At 48.8% G+C, this 12,062-nt stretch overlaps 1 protein-coding gene across 7 annotated transcripts in view; it reads left to right on the top strand.

Moving 5' to 3' along the window:
- Positions 1 to 12,062, top strand: part of Prok1 (prokineticin 1) — an 85,163-nt gene that overhangs the window by 41,929 nt on the left and 31,172 nt on the right. For 4 of the 7 annotated variants that reach the window (XM_029554676.1, XM_029554679.1, XM_029554675.1 and 1 more), the window contains 8 exons: positions 433 to 583; positions 1,449 to 1,566; positions 2,445 to 2,563; positions 4,720 to 4,919; positions 6,259 to 6,372; positions 6,672 to 6,816; positions 7,323 to 7,421; positions 8,030 to 8,327. In XM_029554676.1, coding sequence (XP_029410536.1) covers positions 433 to 583; positions 1,449 to 1,566; positions 2,445 to 2,563; positions 4,720 to 4,919; positions 6,259 to 6,372; positions 6,672 to 6,816; positions 7,323 to 7,421; positions 8,030 to 8,161 — 1,078 coding nt within the window. In that variant the 3' untranslated portion in view covers positions 8,162 to 8,327. Of the gene's footprint in view, positions 1 to 432; positions 584 to 1,448; positions 1,567 to 2,444; positions 2,564 to 4,719; positions 4,920 to 6,258; positions 6,373 to 6,671; positions 6,817 to 7,322; positions 7,422 to 8,029; positions 8,328 to 12,062 lie in introns of those variants that run through there. The other 3 variants (XM_029554677.1, XM_029554678.1, XM_029554682.1) reach the window with 3 other exon arrangements.

Here is a 12,062-nt window from a genome sequence, read left to right as displayed (position 1 = left end):
ATGGAACAAAACAGAAAGTTCAAAAATAAGCCCATTTGATTAAACCGAATTCATTTTTTCTCTATTTTATTTACTACTTTTATTTTATGTGTATGAGTGTTATGCCAGCATGTAGGTAAGTGCACCTGTGTCGTGCAGTACCCATGGAGGACAGAAGAGGCTATCGGATCCCCTGGAACTGGCGTTACAGGCCGTCGTGTGGGTGCTGGGATTTGAACTCGGGTCTTCTACAAGAACAGTCAGTGTTCCTAACTGCTGAGCCATCTCTCTAGCCCAAAATCTATATTTTTAGTTTGAGTTATGATTTAAAAAGGAAAGAAAATCATTGGCTTTGCCAATGGAGCGTTGGCTAGAGGTTGGGCTGGGAGCAGCAGCATGGGATGGTTTAAGAGCCCAGAGATTCCCTCATAATGATTTCCCCCATCTCCTCAGGATCCCTTTGCACAAAGGGAAGTCTCTGAGGAACACCCTGAAGGAGCATGGGCTGCTGGAGGCCTTCCTGAGCAGACATCAGTATATGCTCAGTGAGCAGAGCTCCAACACTGGGAAAGTGGCCAGAGAGCCTCTGATCAACTACCTAGATGTGAGTAGCTCTGGGGGTCCGCTCAGCAATGAATTCCCTTTTCTCTGGGGCCCGGCCTTGCCAGAGCTTTCCTTCCTTCAGGAATCCTGGAGCCTATGGGCTGTAGGGGGCACCTTCCTGCTTCTCAGTAGTTCCAGAAGACCCAGCGAAGGCAACCCTCTTGTCTCCAGGCTCCAAAGTCCCCGCTGGAAGGGTCTGAGCTCAGATGACTTTTGTCACATAGCCTGCTTTCCAGTCTCAGGGAAGCCATGTCTTAATGTGTGCTCATAAGAACTGGGGACAGCTGGTGCCCATTCTTCAGCTGCTAGGGCACAGACTCCATTTTTATTCTCTTCCCACCCAGGCAGGAATGCCTTTCCCCCTCTTCCTTTCTGGAGCTTCTCTCTGTCACCTGTCATTCTTGGCAGTAAACAACCAATCCCTTCCCTCTGTGCTCTCATTTCTGTATCTAGGTCACAGTCCACTCCAGCCTCAAGGGGGAACTGGCAGGGGGCAGGCGGGGCAGGAGCTCAGGTGGGGATCTGGGCCCTACCCTCAGCTGATGTCCCCACCTCTGGACCTAGCTCCTTCCTGCCTTGGCAAGGTGGCCCAGTCTCTTTTCCATGAAAGATTTTAGTTATCATCCATGGTCGGCTTCTGAGTAGCTTGGTAGAAGGGCTTGGATGTGAGTACAGGTAGGGGTAGAGATGAAAAGCTCTCCATAATGCAGTGGGCACCTCCTTCCACTTTCTGCTCCTTGATGCCTGTCCCCATCCAGATCTCTGAGGAGAAAATACAGGACCTACAGGAGTCAGTTCCCAGCATCAAGTCCTTCTCTGTCTGGCTCCTTACCCTACTTCTCTGACCCAGAGCTATCTGCCCTCAGAGCGAGTACTTTGGGAAGATCTACATCGGGACACCACCCCAGGAGTTTACTGTGGTGTTTGATACAGGCTCTTCAGAATTTTGGGTACCCTCTGTCTACTGCAGCACTGAAGCCTGCCGTGAGTGACTGACTTCCTTTCCTGCCCACCCCTCACACTCTGGTTCAACCAGTGACTGGGTGAGGTGGGACATAAATGTGGAGGGTAGGAGTGTGTGTCTGGACATCTCCAGCCTCCCACTGTAGTCCATGTCCTGACTCTGCCCTCCCAACTGGCCACCAACTGGGGAGGTTGGAAAATCATAGGTCTCATGTATAAAGCACCAGCTGGAAAGAAAGAAACCTAATTTGTTAATATTTTGATCTCTATTGGGAGCCACGGCAAGCTATTTGCCTGTGGGGGCCTCCATTTTTCTCTGTATAAAATGGGGCTATGACACATCAGTGGGGACTGGGAGACAAGTGAGAGGATCTCTTCCAAGTGATCAATAAAAAATGAGCACGTTATTTATTTATTTATTTATTTATTTATTTTTCCAACAGTCTGGTGGGATCTCTTTTTATCCCCAGACAACAATCTAACCCCTCCCTTCCCTTTCCTTCCCTTCCCTTCTTGCCTTCCCTCTCTCCACTCCCCTCCCCTCGCCTCCCCTTCCCTTCCCTTCTCTCTGCTCCGCTCTCCTCTCCTCCCCTCTCCTGTCTTCCCTTTCCTTCCCCTTCCTCTTCCCCTTCTTTTCCCAGATGAGAAAAAAGAGGTTCAGAGGGGAAAAATGGTTTGGCTAACAATATTCAGATGACAGAAGGAAAATGGGAAACATTTCTTGATGAAACTATGGGACAATGCTACAGTGAGACCAGTCTATTGATTTTTTCCAGAGAGATGGCTGGTGTACAAGTCATGTTCTTACGACATGGTGGGTGAGGGTTTCTACCCTCCCTGGCACTGCTGAGTGGCAGGAAGACACCCAGGATAACACTAATCCTGGGTCTGTGTTGCAGGAAGCCACCACCGCTTTGATTCGTCCAAGTCCTCCACCTTCCAGAACCTGAGCAAGCCCATGTTTGTCCAGTATGGCACTGGCAGCGTGCAGGGCTTCCTGGGCTATGATACTGTCATAGTAAGTAAGCTGGTGTCAGCCCGGAGTCACCCTGCCTTTCTCTACAGCTATTTTCCCACCCAGATAACCTGGTTTCTATGGGCTGTGCCTTTAGTGGGCAACGAGGATCCCTTGGGTCTTATCCACTGAGTGACTCAGTGGGCGAGGATTCTAAGAAGGATTTCCAGTGATAATCGTTTGTGTGGTGTCCCTTTCCTTCCTCTACTCCTTCCTGTGCCTGTCCTCAGAACCCAGTTAAGTAGTTCTCCAGGTCTAGATGTTCATCTCCACACCCTTGGCCATAGTTCTAAGCTTGTGCCATGCACAGTTTACTTTACGTTATGCATACTATATCTGTGATCTGGCTACCTCTAGCACCCTTCCTCTTGACCCATTTCACCTGTCCTTTTCTCTTCCTTTTCCGCTCAGTGTCACTTTATCAATGGGGCCTCTCTTACCATCCTATAAAATAACATACTGCCTATGGCCTTACCCTGGCTATCTTCTGAGGGTTCATTGTCACCTGACATGTTCTATATTACTGCTTTTTTTTTTTTTTGGTCTTTTTGAGACAGGGTCTCCCTGTAGCCCCAGCTGTCCTGGAACTCACTATGTAGACCAGGCTGGCCTTGAACTCACAGAGATCTGCCTGCCTCTGCCTCTGCCTCCCGAGTGCTGGGATTAAAGGCGTGCGCCACCATGCCCGGCTTATATTACTGCTTTTTAAAATGCATTGTTGATTTTGCCTGCTGCATAAAAAGTCCTCTAGAGTAGGCACTGTTTTATCCATTGCCATCTCCCCGGGGTCTCATACCTGGTATATCAAAGACTCAATACCCGTTTGTTTACTCAAAGAAAAAGACAATGAATTGATTAATTTTTTTAGTACATAACCATTGTTCATTTATTCACTTCATAAATGCTTGTTAAGTGTTATTCTAAGGAGGATACAGTATTGAACAAGAGGACGGGGACCTGTCTGCTTTGTGCTCATAGCAAAAGATAGTCATGAAGCCTTGTAGGATCACGGTCTGTACATGAAAGACACTTAAGTCAGATGGATTTGAATAGTTCTGAGTGGAGCATCAAGAAAACAAAACTGGAAAGCCTGGAAGAGAACAGATAGGGATTTGAGGACTAAGATTTGGTGGACATGGTGGCCCATGTAATGCAATTTGGAAACCAGGCCTTAGATGATCTGGGGTCAGCACTGCAGGCAGAGGGAATAGCAAGTGCAAATATCTTAGGACAGGGAGGAGCTGGGGCAGCTGAGGAAGGGGAAGAAGATCAATATGAAGGGCAAAGTGGGTTCACAGGACAAGGGAATGAGAGGAGGTATGGGAGGTAGGAACTGAGTGGAAGATTCCATTCTGCCTCCATTGGGATACACCAGACAGTTGTAGTTGGTATGATAGACTTGACTTCTGGTTTTAAAGCTCACATTGGTTGCCCTGTGTGAAGGATCAATTAATTACATGGAACATCAGAGGCCAGAGACCTGGTACAGCCCACTGTGGTGTCTCAGAACACGTTGATGGACACATCTACCCTCTGAGGAAGTGGGCGAGTCACTCTTCTTTGGCATGGTACCAATAAAGGTTCAATAAACAGATATTTAGTGAATGCTCAATTGATGTTCAGCATTAGGGCTTAGCCTAAGTATTGCCTTGAGGTTCAAGTATCATTATTCCGTTTATCAGATAAGGGGTTGAGGTCTGGAAAGGAACTTTTCCAAGGTCATGGTCAGCATGTGACAGAATGAGGATCCACACAGATACAGGGCCTACTTTGTCTGTACAGGATAGTACCTCTACAGATCTTCCCTGGTTTCTACAAGAGAAGAGAGGGCATCGAAACAGTCCTCATGCCTTGTCCTTCAAGCTTGTCCCCAACACGAAGACCTGTGTTTGTACCCAACACTGTCTCTTCTCTTCTCCTTTCCTCTGCTTCATCACATGACTTCCTCAAAATCAAGCAGAAAATATGGAGAATTTGACTTACCCTCACCTCTTCAGCTCAAATAATCGCAGTCCTGAAGAGGGAATAAGGGCCAGTGAGGATTGAACTTCTGACATTGGCCTGTGACCTGGGACTAGCCACCCCTGTCCCTGGACTTTGCTATCTCTGGCTGCAGAGGCTCCCTAATGGAGGTCATCATAATTTTTTTCCCCCTGCAGATCTCCAATATTGTAGTTCCTCAGCAGACTGTGGGCCTGACTACTAAGGAGCCAGGCGATATCTTCATCCACTCGCCATTCGATGGGATCCTGGGGCTGGCTTACCCTTCTCTTGCCTCCAAGTATTCAGTGCCGATGTTTGACAACATGATGAACAGGCACCTGGTTGCCCAAGACCTGTTCTCTGTTTACATGAGCAGGTAGGAGCTGTGCCCAGCTAGGGTCTGACTTTAATGGCCTGGTAAGGACTGTGGGCTGAGGTGACTCTCTGCCCCTTGGAGACACTGCCAGTCAAGGTAGTTACCAGTATCCAAATGACCCCTCTCTATTTCTAGGCACATCCAACCTCCTGTACAAAGACCCCAGTAGAGTCATTTATACAGTCAGAGTTTACTGGGCTAGAGTTGACTTTCATTCTACCTTAAAAAAAAAAGCAAAGCCTTGCAGGTGGGGAGGGGGAGGGGGTGTAACTCAGTGATAGAGTGCTTGCTTAGCATGTGCTAGGCCCCAGGCTCAATCCCTGGTAACACAAACAAAAAAACAAAAACCCAAAACAAATAAACCAGCAACAACAACAAAAAAAGTCTGTTCCCATCTCTGTAAAAGGGCTTTTAACATGTTCTTCCAAAGTGACAAGATCTCAGAAATCATTTGTCCATGCCATTTAGCATCTCAGGCTTATAGGGCCAACTCCAAAGGGATGCTTTTCCTGGAACTAGTGTCCAAGTGAGTCCTGGAGCTCAGAAAGCCTGCTCCTGACAGTGTTCCTTATTCTACCTTCCTGCTCCTTGTGATGACCTAGCTCAGCTCAGACTGAGGATGGGTGGGGGCAGAAGGAGAAGGAGATGGGACTGGGCAGCTGAAACCAGGAGATCCCAGACATGGAGTAAGTTGGTACATTTCATTCATGCATGCATTCATCTATTCATTTACTCTATACATATTTACTAGGCTTTCTATATGCAGAGGCTGGGCCGGGAGATGGACATACATCAGCAAACAAGACAAGCTGGGAGGTATATTTTAGCAAGGGAAACAGACATATAATTATACACACTGTAATCATATAACTGTAAGAAAGATGTTGCAGAAGAAATTGTGGTGTGTTCACACCGTAATACCCTGGATGTCCACTCTAATGTGTGTGTACCTGTGTACATGTGTGCAGGGCAGGGCAGGGCAGGGCAGGGCAGGATTCTCTGAGGATAAGTGGGAGTTATCCAGGTGAGGGACAGAGGGCTAGCAGTATATATTATGTCCCAGTATCTGGAGTTCAGAAGGGGCTTGAGTTCTAGGAGGCAAAGCAGTGTGGGGAGCAGAGGAGATAGTGTGTAAGTGTGGGTCAGAGGAGTAGGGCACTGTACCTGATTCAGAGCAAAGCCTGGTGTAGACTGGGAGAACTATTGAGGCCTGGTGGGTTGGGGCAGGAGGGAGGCAGTGGAAGGCCTTTGGGTCTCTATCCATCTACCTCAGGATGGTGCTGGGGAATCTTCACCAGTAGGGTATCTGCTGCCACTGAGAGGCCTTTCTTGGTTCCAGGAATGAGCAAGGGAGCATGCTCACACTGGGAACCATCGACCAGTTCTACTTCACAGGCTCGCTGCACTGGGTGCCCTTGACTACGCATGGGTATTGGCAGTTCACCGTTGACAGGTGGGTGACTAGAGCTTTGCATGGGCCCCATCCAGAGGCTGACTCTAGATGTGTGGGCCATACCACAGTGTTGAGAAGGACTCCATTCAATACTCAATAGTTCTGAGACCACTGATTGATTGTGAAAAACAGCTGTGAGGCCAGCATCCTTTCATCCTGTCCTGCACTGGCTACATTGACTGAGTGCTTCCTGCCTGTAAGACACTGTGCTTGCTGGACAGTTATGTGGCTCTCATTGAACCTACAGAGGTGGGTGCTAGTATATAGGTTGCTGATTTTGAGATTGTTTACCCTCCCAGGATCACAGTTGATGGTGAAGTGGTGGCTTGCCAAGGTGGCTGCTCGGCTGTGTTGGACACAGGCACTGCCCTGGTGGTGGGGCCCAGTGGAGACACCCTTCATATCCAGAAAATCATTGGAGCTGTTCAAGGCCAGTATGGCCAGGTAAGGCCAGGCTTTCCTTCAACCTCCAGATACTTCTGAATTGAGTCCCTGTCTACACAGAAGTAATGATAAAGGAGAATGTTGGGTGGCCACACATTTCCAAAAGAGGCCAAAAGAGGGTTCCCTTCTGACTTTGGCCTGTCCTTGCTGTGGGTGCCCCAAGCTTTGCACAGTGGCTGTCATCTGGTTCCTGGTCCTCTGGTTCCTTTGCTGTGCCCTCTTACTCTGCCCACCTCTACCACTAGTTTACCCCTCTCTCTTCTTCTGGGGATCCTTGTGCACTCTTGATAGCTCTAGAAGGGAGACATGGAGGCAAGCCTCTTTTAGTCCCATGCTTGGGTCTGTTGCTTCGGTGGAACTCTTTTGAGGACCATGTTTTGAGACCTGGCCTCATCTGGAGGGCTTCCCTGTGGTCCTCTGAGAAAGTTCACACAGTGGAGGGAAGGGGTTCTGTGCCATCAGCATGGTGCTGTTTCTGGTGGATGATGCCCCTGCTCTTCCCTTAGTTTGACATTAACTGCTGGAGGCTGGACATCATGCCCACAATTGTCTTTGAGATCCATGGCAGGAAGTTCCCATTGCCACCTTTGGCCTACACTCTGAAGGTATGAGTCTCAGGAGAGGATGCTCTGGGTCCACCTAGTGTCCTTTCCCCTGAGACTTTGGCAAGTCAATGAAGATGGATCCTTGAACCTCATTTGTTGCCACTATAGCTTCCTGCTGACAGAAGTGGGGAACAGGAAAGACAGAGCACCAAGGCTTGGGGGAGGGATATAGGTTGTACCCTAATTACCCATGGGGACCTGTATTCACTGTTTTACCTTCCAAGGCCTGGTGGGTTTCCTTAGCTCATTTTAACTTGTAGGAACTGCTGGCCTTAATCTTGACTTGATCCTGAGTACCCCAAACTAATGATCTAATCATCAGGGCAATGGGAGTTGATAGTATGATGGCAGGGGGCTGGAGATGTGGGGGCCAATGCATAGGGTCAGGGCTCAGAGCTCCAGGACTTTACCAGATCATCTCAAATTAAGTCACTTTAATTACTGAATCTGGATTTCTTCACCTGTTGAGTGTAATGAATCTTACTTTTGTATGCTTATCTGGGAAGATGATTTTAAGGATGAAATGAAGCCATAGAGATTAATTGAGAGGTGGGGTAGAAAAACACTCATCGCTGCATCCAACTTTATCTCAATCTTGCCTTTCCCAGAACCAGGGCTTCTGCTCCAGTGGCTTCCAAGGTGGTTCCCATCTGTGGATCCTGGGGGATGTTTTCATCCGGGAGTTCTACAGCGTCTTTGACAGGGACAACAATCGTGTTGGGCTAGCCAAGGCTATCTGATTGAGCCACTTACTTTAGACTATGTTTTCCCCAAACACACACATTCATAGGCACACACATATGCACACATATACACATGCATGTGTACATACACATACATACATGCACACAGATTAAGTTTAGTAGGCAGAAGGCTTTCAATAAATACTGCATTTTTTCAAAACTTGTTTTTCCTTGTTCTTAATGGTGCTGAAGCTCTGTACCAATATGGGGTGGGGCTGTGCCTGCCAAGTGGTGTGTGGGCAGAGCTGTGGCCATATGAGTTGGGGAGGGCTGAGAACACAGTTGGTGGGTAGAGACTTTCACAAAGGGAATGGCTATTTCAAGCTGAGATGGAGAAGACCAGGCATATGTTGCCTATCTGTCTTCCCACTCTAGAGCTTTCTAGAAAAGGGTAGCTGAGGATGAGAGACAAGGGTGTGGGGGTGTAGAACACTCGGCCCATGGAGAGGAACACTTCTGGTTCATGAAGATTGGGGCCTCATAGCTGCTGCAGACATTGATGGGATATGCAAAGTATCTTGGAGAGGTCTAGGGTCTTGAAGTTGCTGTTCACCTTGGGTGGTTGAACCCCAGGGCAACATCCTGTCCGTTTTTTTTTTTTTTTTTTTTTTTTTTTTTTGTCTTTTTGAGACAGGGTCTCCCTGTAGCCCGAGCTGTCCTGGAACTCACTATGTAGACCAGGCTGGCCTTGAACTCACAGAGATCCGCCTGCCTCTGCCTCCCAAGTGCTGGGACTATAGGCGTGTGCCACCACGCCCCATCCTGTCCTTTCTTAGAGGCTCAAACCTTAACTGGAAGTGCTCAGGGCAGACTCATGTTGGCTTGCTTTGAGGTTGGTAGTTGAGGTCAGGTACCTACAGTCAAGTTTCCAGGGAGGACTGTGGTGTCAATATAAAGGGAATGCCTCACTCTTGAGCATTGCACACTCTTTCTGGAAGGGTCACGCTAGAGATCCAAACATCACGGAGTCAGAGCAGGGGACTGCAGGGAAATGTGCTTTTTTTCTTTCTTGTTATGCTACAATGGGCCCCCAGCTAGCCCTGAGGACCAGGCAGACAAGCTTCTTGGAGTCTGTGCGGTGGTCTCCCTAGACAGCACTCTGCTTCCACATCCTTTCCCCCTTTTCTTTGCACCTCCTTTTTTTTTTTGCCTAAGCATACATGTTTATGTGTGTGCCTGTGTGGGGGAGTGTACGCATACATATGCATGTGCATGTGGAATGCCATCCTCAGGAATACTGTCTACCTCTTTTTAGACAGGGTCTCTCATTGGCCTGGAGATCACCAATTAGGCTAAACTGGGGCAGAGAGCCCCAGGGAGCCTCTTGTCTCTGCCTCCCCAGTGCTGGGCTTACAAACATGCACCATTATGGCCAGCAATTTTACATGGGCTCTGGGGATCCAACTCAGGAACTATGAAGGAAGTGTTTTGTTGAATTGGCCCTTGTACCTCCTTCTCTTAATTGGCTTTCCCCTCTCTAGGACAACACAAGTGTTTAGACTTCTGTTTTTCAACAAGAATCAGTCTTTCCTCTTTTCTTCTACTTGCCCCAAATATATTGATTAGACTTGAAGTTACACTTGTATGTCAATTCCCTCCCTCTTGGAAAGCACTGAAAGGGGCCAGAGGCCCTGGCTACCTAGTCCCACCCCACCTTATCTTGACCACCAGTTGGCCCTGCAAATGGGAAAGGAGAGGCAAGACAGGCAGAATCTCAGGGGCTAGACACTCCAAGCTTGGCAATGATATTTCAAAGAGGAGACTGAAGAGATTAAAGAGGGGGTGTGGGGGTGCCCTGACTTTTTCCCAGTGGGAGGTGATGATGGGATGTTATTACTGTCTGGCCCATCTTGGGCCTCTCTCAGCTGTGCCCAAACACAGAAAGATAAGGGACTGAGGGCAAAGGAGACACTACCCACCCTCCCATGGTACCTGAAATAGTCTCTAACAGGGAAGGGGCTGACTTGGCCTATGGGGGTAGAGTGGTAGAGGATGGCTTAGCCTGGATTCCTGGGGAGCTAAGAGTCAGGGAGGGGCTTGGAGCAGAGGCTATAAGGAGAATATCAGGACTGACTGAATAGGGGGCATTGACTGCAGGGGTCAGGCCTTGTTCTCTGAGTCTCAGGGAACCAGGAAAGCAGTGTTGTTGCAGAGGAGTAAGTCTCTCTAAGCCTCACTTTTCCTACCAGTGCTGTCTATTTACCGAGCGTGAGACAGAATTGGGCCATGTTCATTATTTTTAGTCCTCATGTAGATTTTAAAAAAGTAAGAGTTGTTGAACAAGCTTACGAAAAAGCATGTTATGTATTTCAAAGGTTTGCATTTAACAATTGCATTTTAAACACAAACCTCAATTGGAGATAATGGCGAACGTCTAAATGCAGTGACTGTCAGAAATGAGATTTCTGGAACAAACAGCCACACCATCCACCTGGCCCTGGCGGTGGTCCCTGTCATGAGCTGCTGGTGAGGACACAGTAAGCCTGGCATATCATTCGCCTCCTGTGGTTCTCAGGGTGTGGCCCACGTGATGTGCCTGTGGCCCTGGCTCTGCTGCTGATTTCAGCCAATGCTTTGCCTGGAATGTTCTCCACACTAGCACCCTTCTGGGTGGCTCTTAGTCATCATCTACCAGCTCTCAGATCAGCCTGCCTCTCTTCAGGAGGCTCCTGACCAAGCTGGTGCTTAGTCTTAATTATGTTGAGAATACATTGGGGTGGGGTGAACTTACTGCTTCCAGGAAGTTACTATTTGCAAAGGGGTCCCCAATGCCTGTGGCTGGGCCAGGTTCTCTGGGTGCTCTGCCAGGGATGAATGAAGGGGTCACCAGCACATCTCTGAGGTGGAGGGGCACCTTTGCAGGGCTAGGCTGCCACACATACCTCCCACTATTGATGTCTGGTGGTGGGTCCGGCAGGGAGAGGACAGCAAAGGGCACTTGGGTTACCATTGTCCGTAGCCTCCAGCAGCATGCAGCAGCTGGCCTTTGGGTCACCTTCTGTTCCCTTTGCTTGTGCTGCCCTTCTCTGCTCTCACCTTCAACTCTCCTCAAGCTTCAGACCAGCTTAAACATCATGTGCTCTGAGGTGACACCCCATTCCTCTGCTCTCCGGTCTGTCACTCAGCAGCACTGTCTAAAACGGCATTTCTGAGTCATGATGATCATGGCGATCCACTAACGCATCTGTCTCTGAGATGCTTCAGGACAGTAGGGAGCTTGTTTGTTCTCTGAATCTTCAGTGTGCAGTGGAGAGTGGGAATGGGGATAGGGTTCCTGGTATAACACAGAAGCCCCGCCAATGCCTGAGGTCAGCAGTGAGATGTGAGTGGGTATGCTTCTGACTGAGTGGTATAAATAGTGGGTGTGAGAAACAGGAGCTCACTAATACACACACACACACACACACACACACCCTACAAGCTCTGCCCTGAGTGGACCAGCAAAGGCCTCAGGCCAAGTACCCTTTTCCAGGCCCTCTGTCTCCCTGCCATTTACCTCCCAGTCAGTTCTCAAGCTAATGAGAGGAAGCATGAGGCCGGTTGAGCCGCTTCCGGAGGAACTCTTTGAAATGGAAATGTTATGACAAAATGATGGATTGTTTTCCTGGAGCTGTGTGGTTTGTTTCTTCCTTGTAGCTAAAGGAGAATAAAACAGATAAGAGTGGCAGAGGCTGCCTGTCCTATGTCACAGAACCCAAATCTGCACCTTGAGCAGGAAGCAGGAACTCAAGGGAAAGGTGAGGGGAGTAGAGGGATGCAGCTTGGCTGCTGTCCGGTAGTCATGCCTGAGGACTAGAGCTGTGGTAACTGTGGAGAGGGGCGGCACTAATACCAAGAGAGACATCCAGGCTCTCTGCCCTGGTCACACTCACCACCCGGCAGTTTGCCTCTGTGCCTT

This window comes from Nannospalax galili, unplaced genomic scaffold (genome assembly GCF_000622305.1).
Source record: "Nannospalax galili isolate Female #2095 unplaced genomic scaffold, S.galili_v1.0 scaffold5, whole genome shotgun sequence".
NCBI lineage: Eukaryota > Metazoa > Chordata > Mammalia > Rodentia > Spalacidae > Nannospalax > Nannospalax galili.
This window is presented reverse-complemented; position numbering and strand designations above follow the sequence as displayed.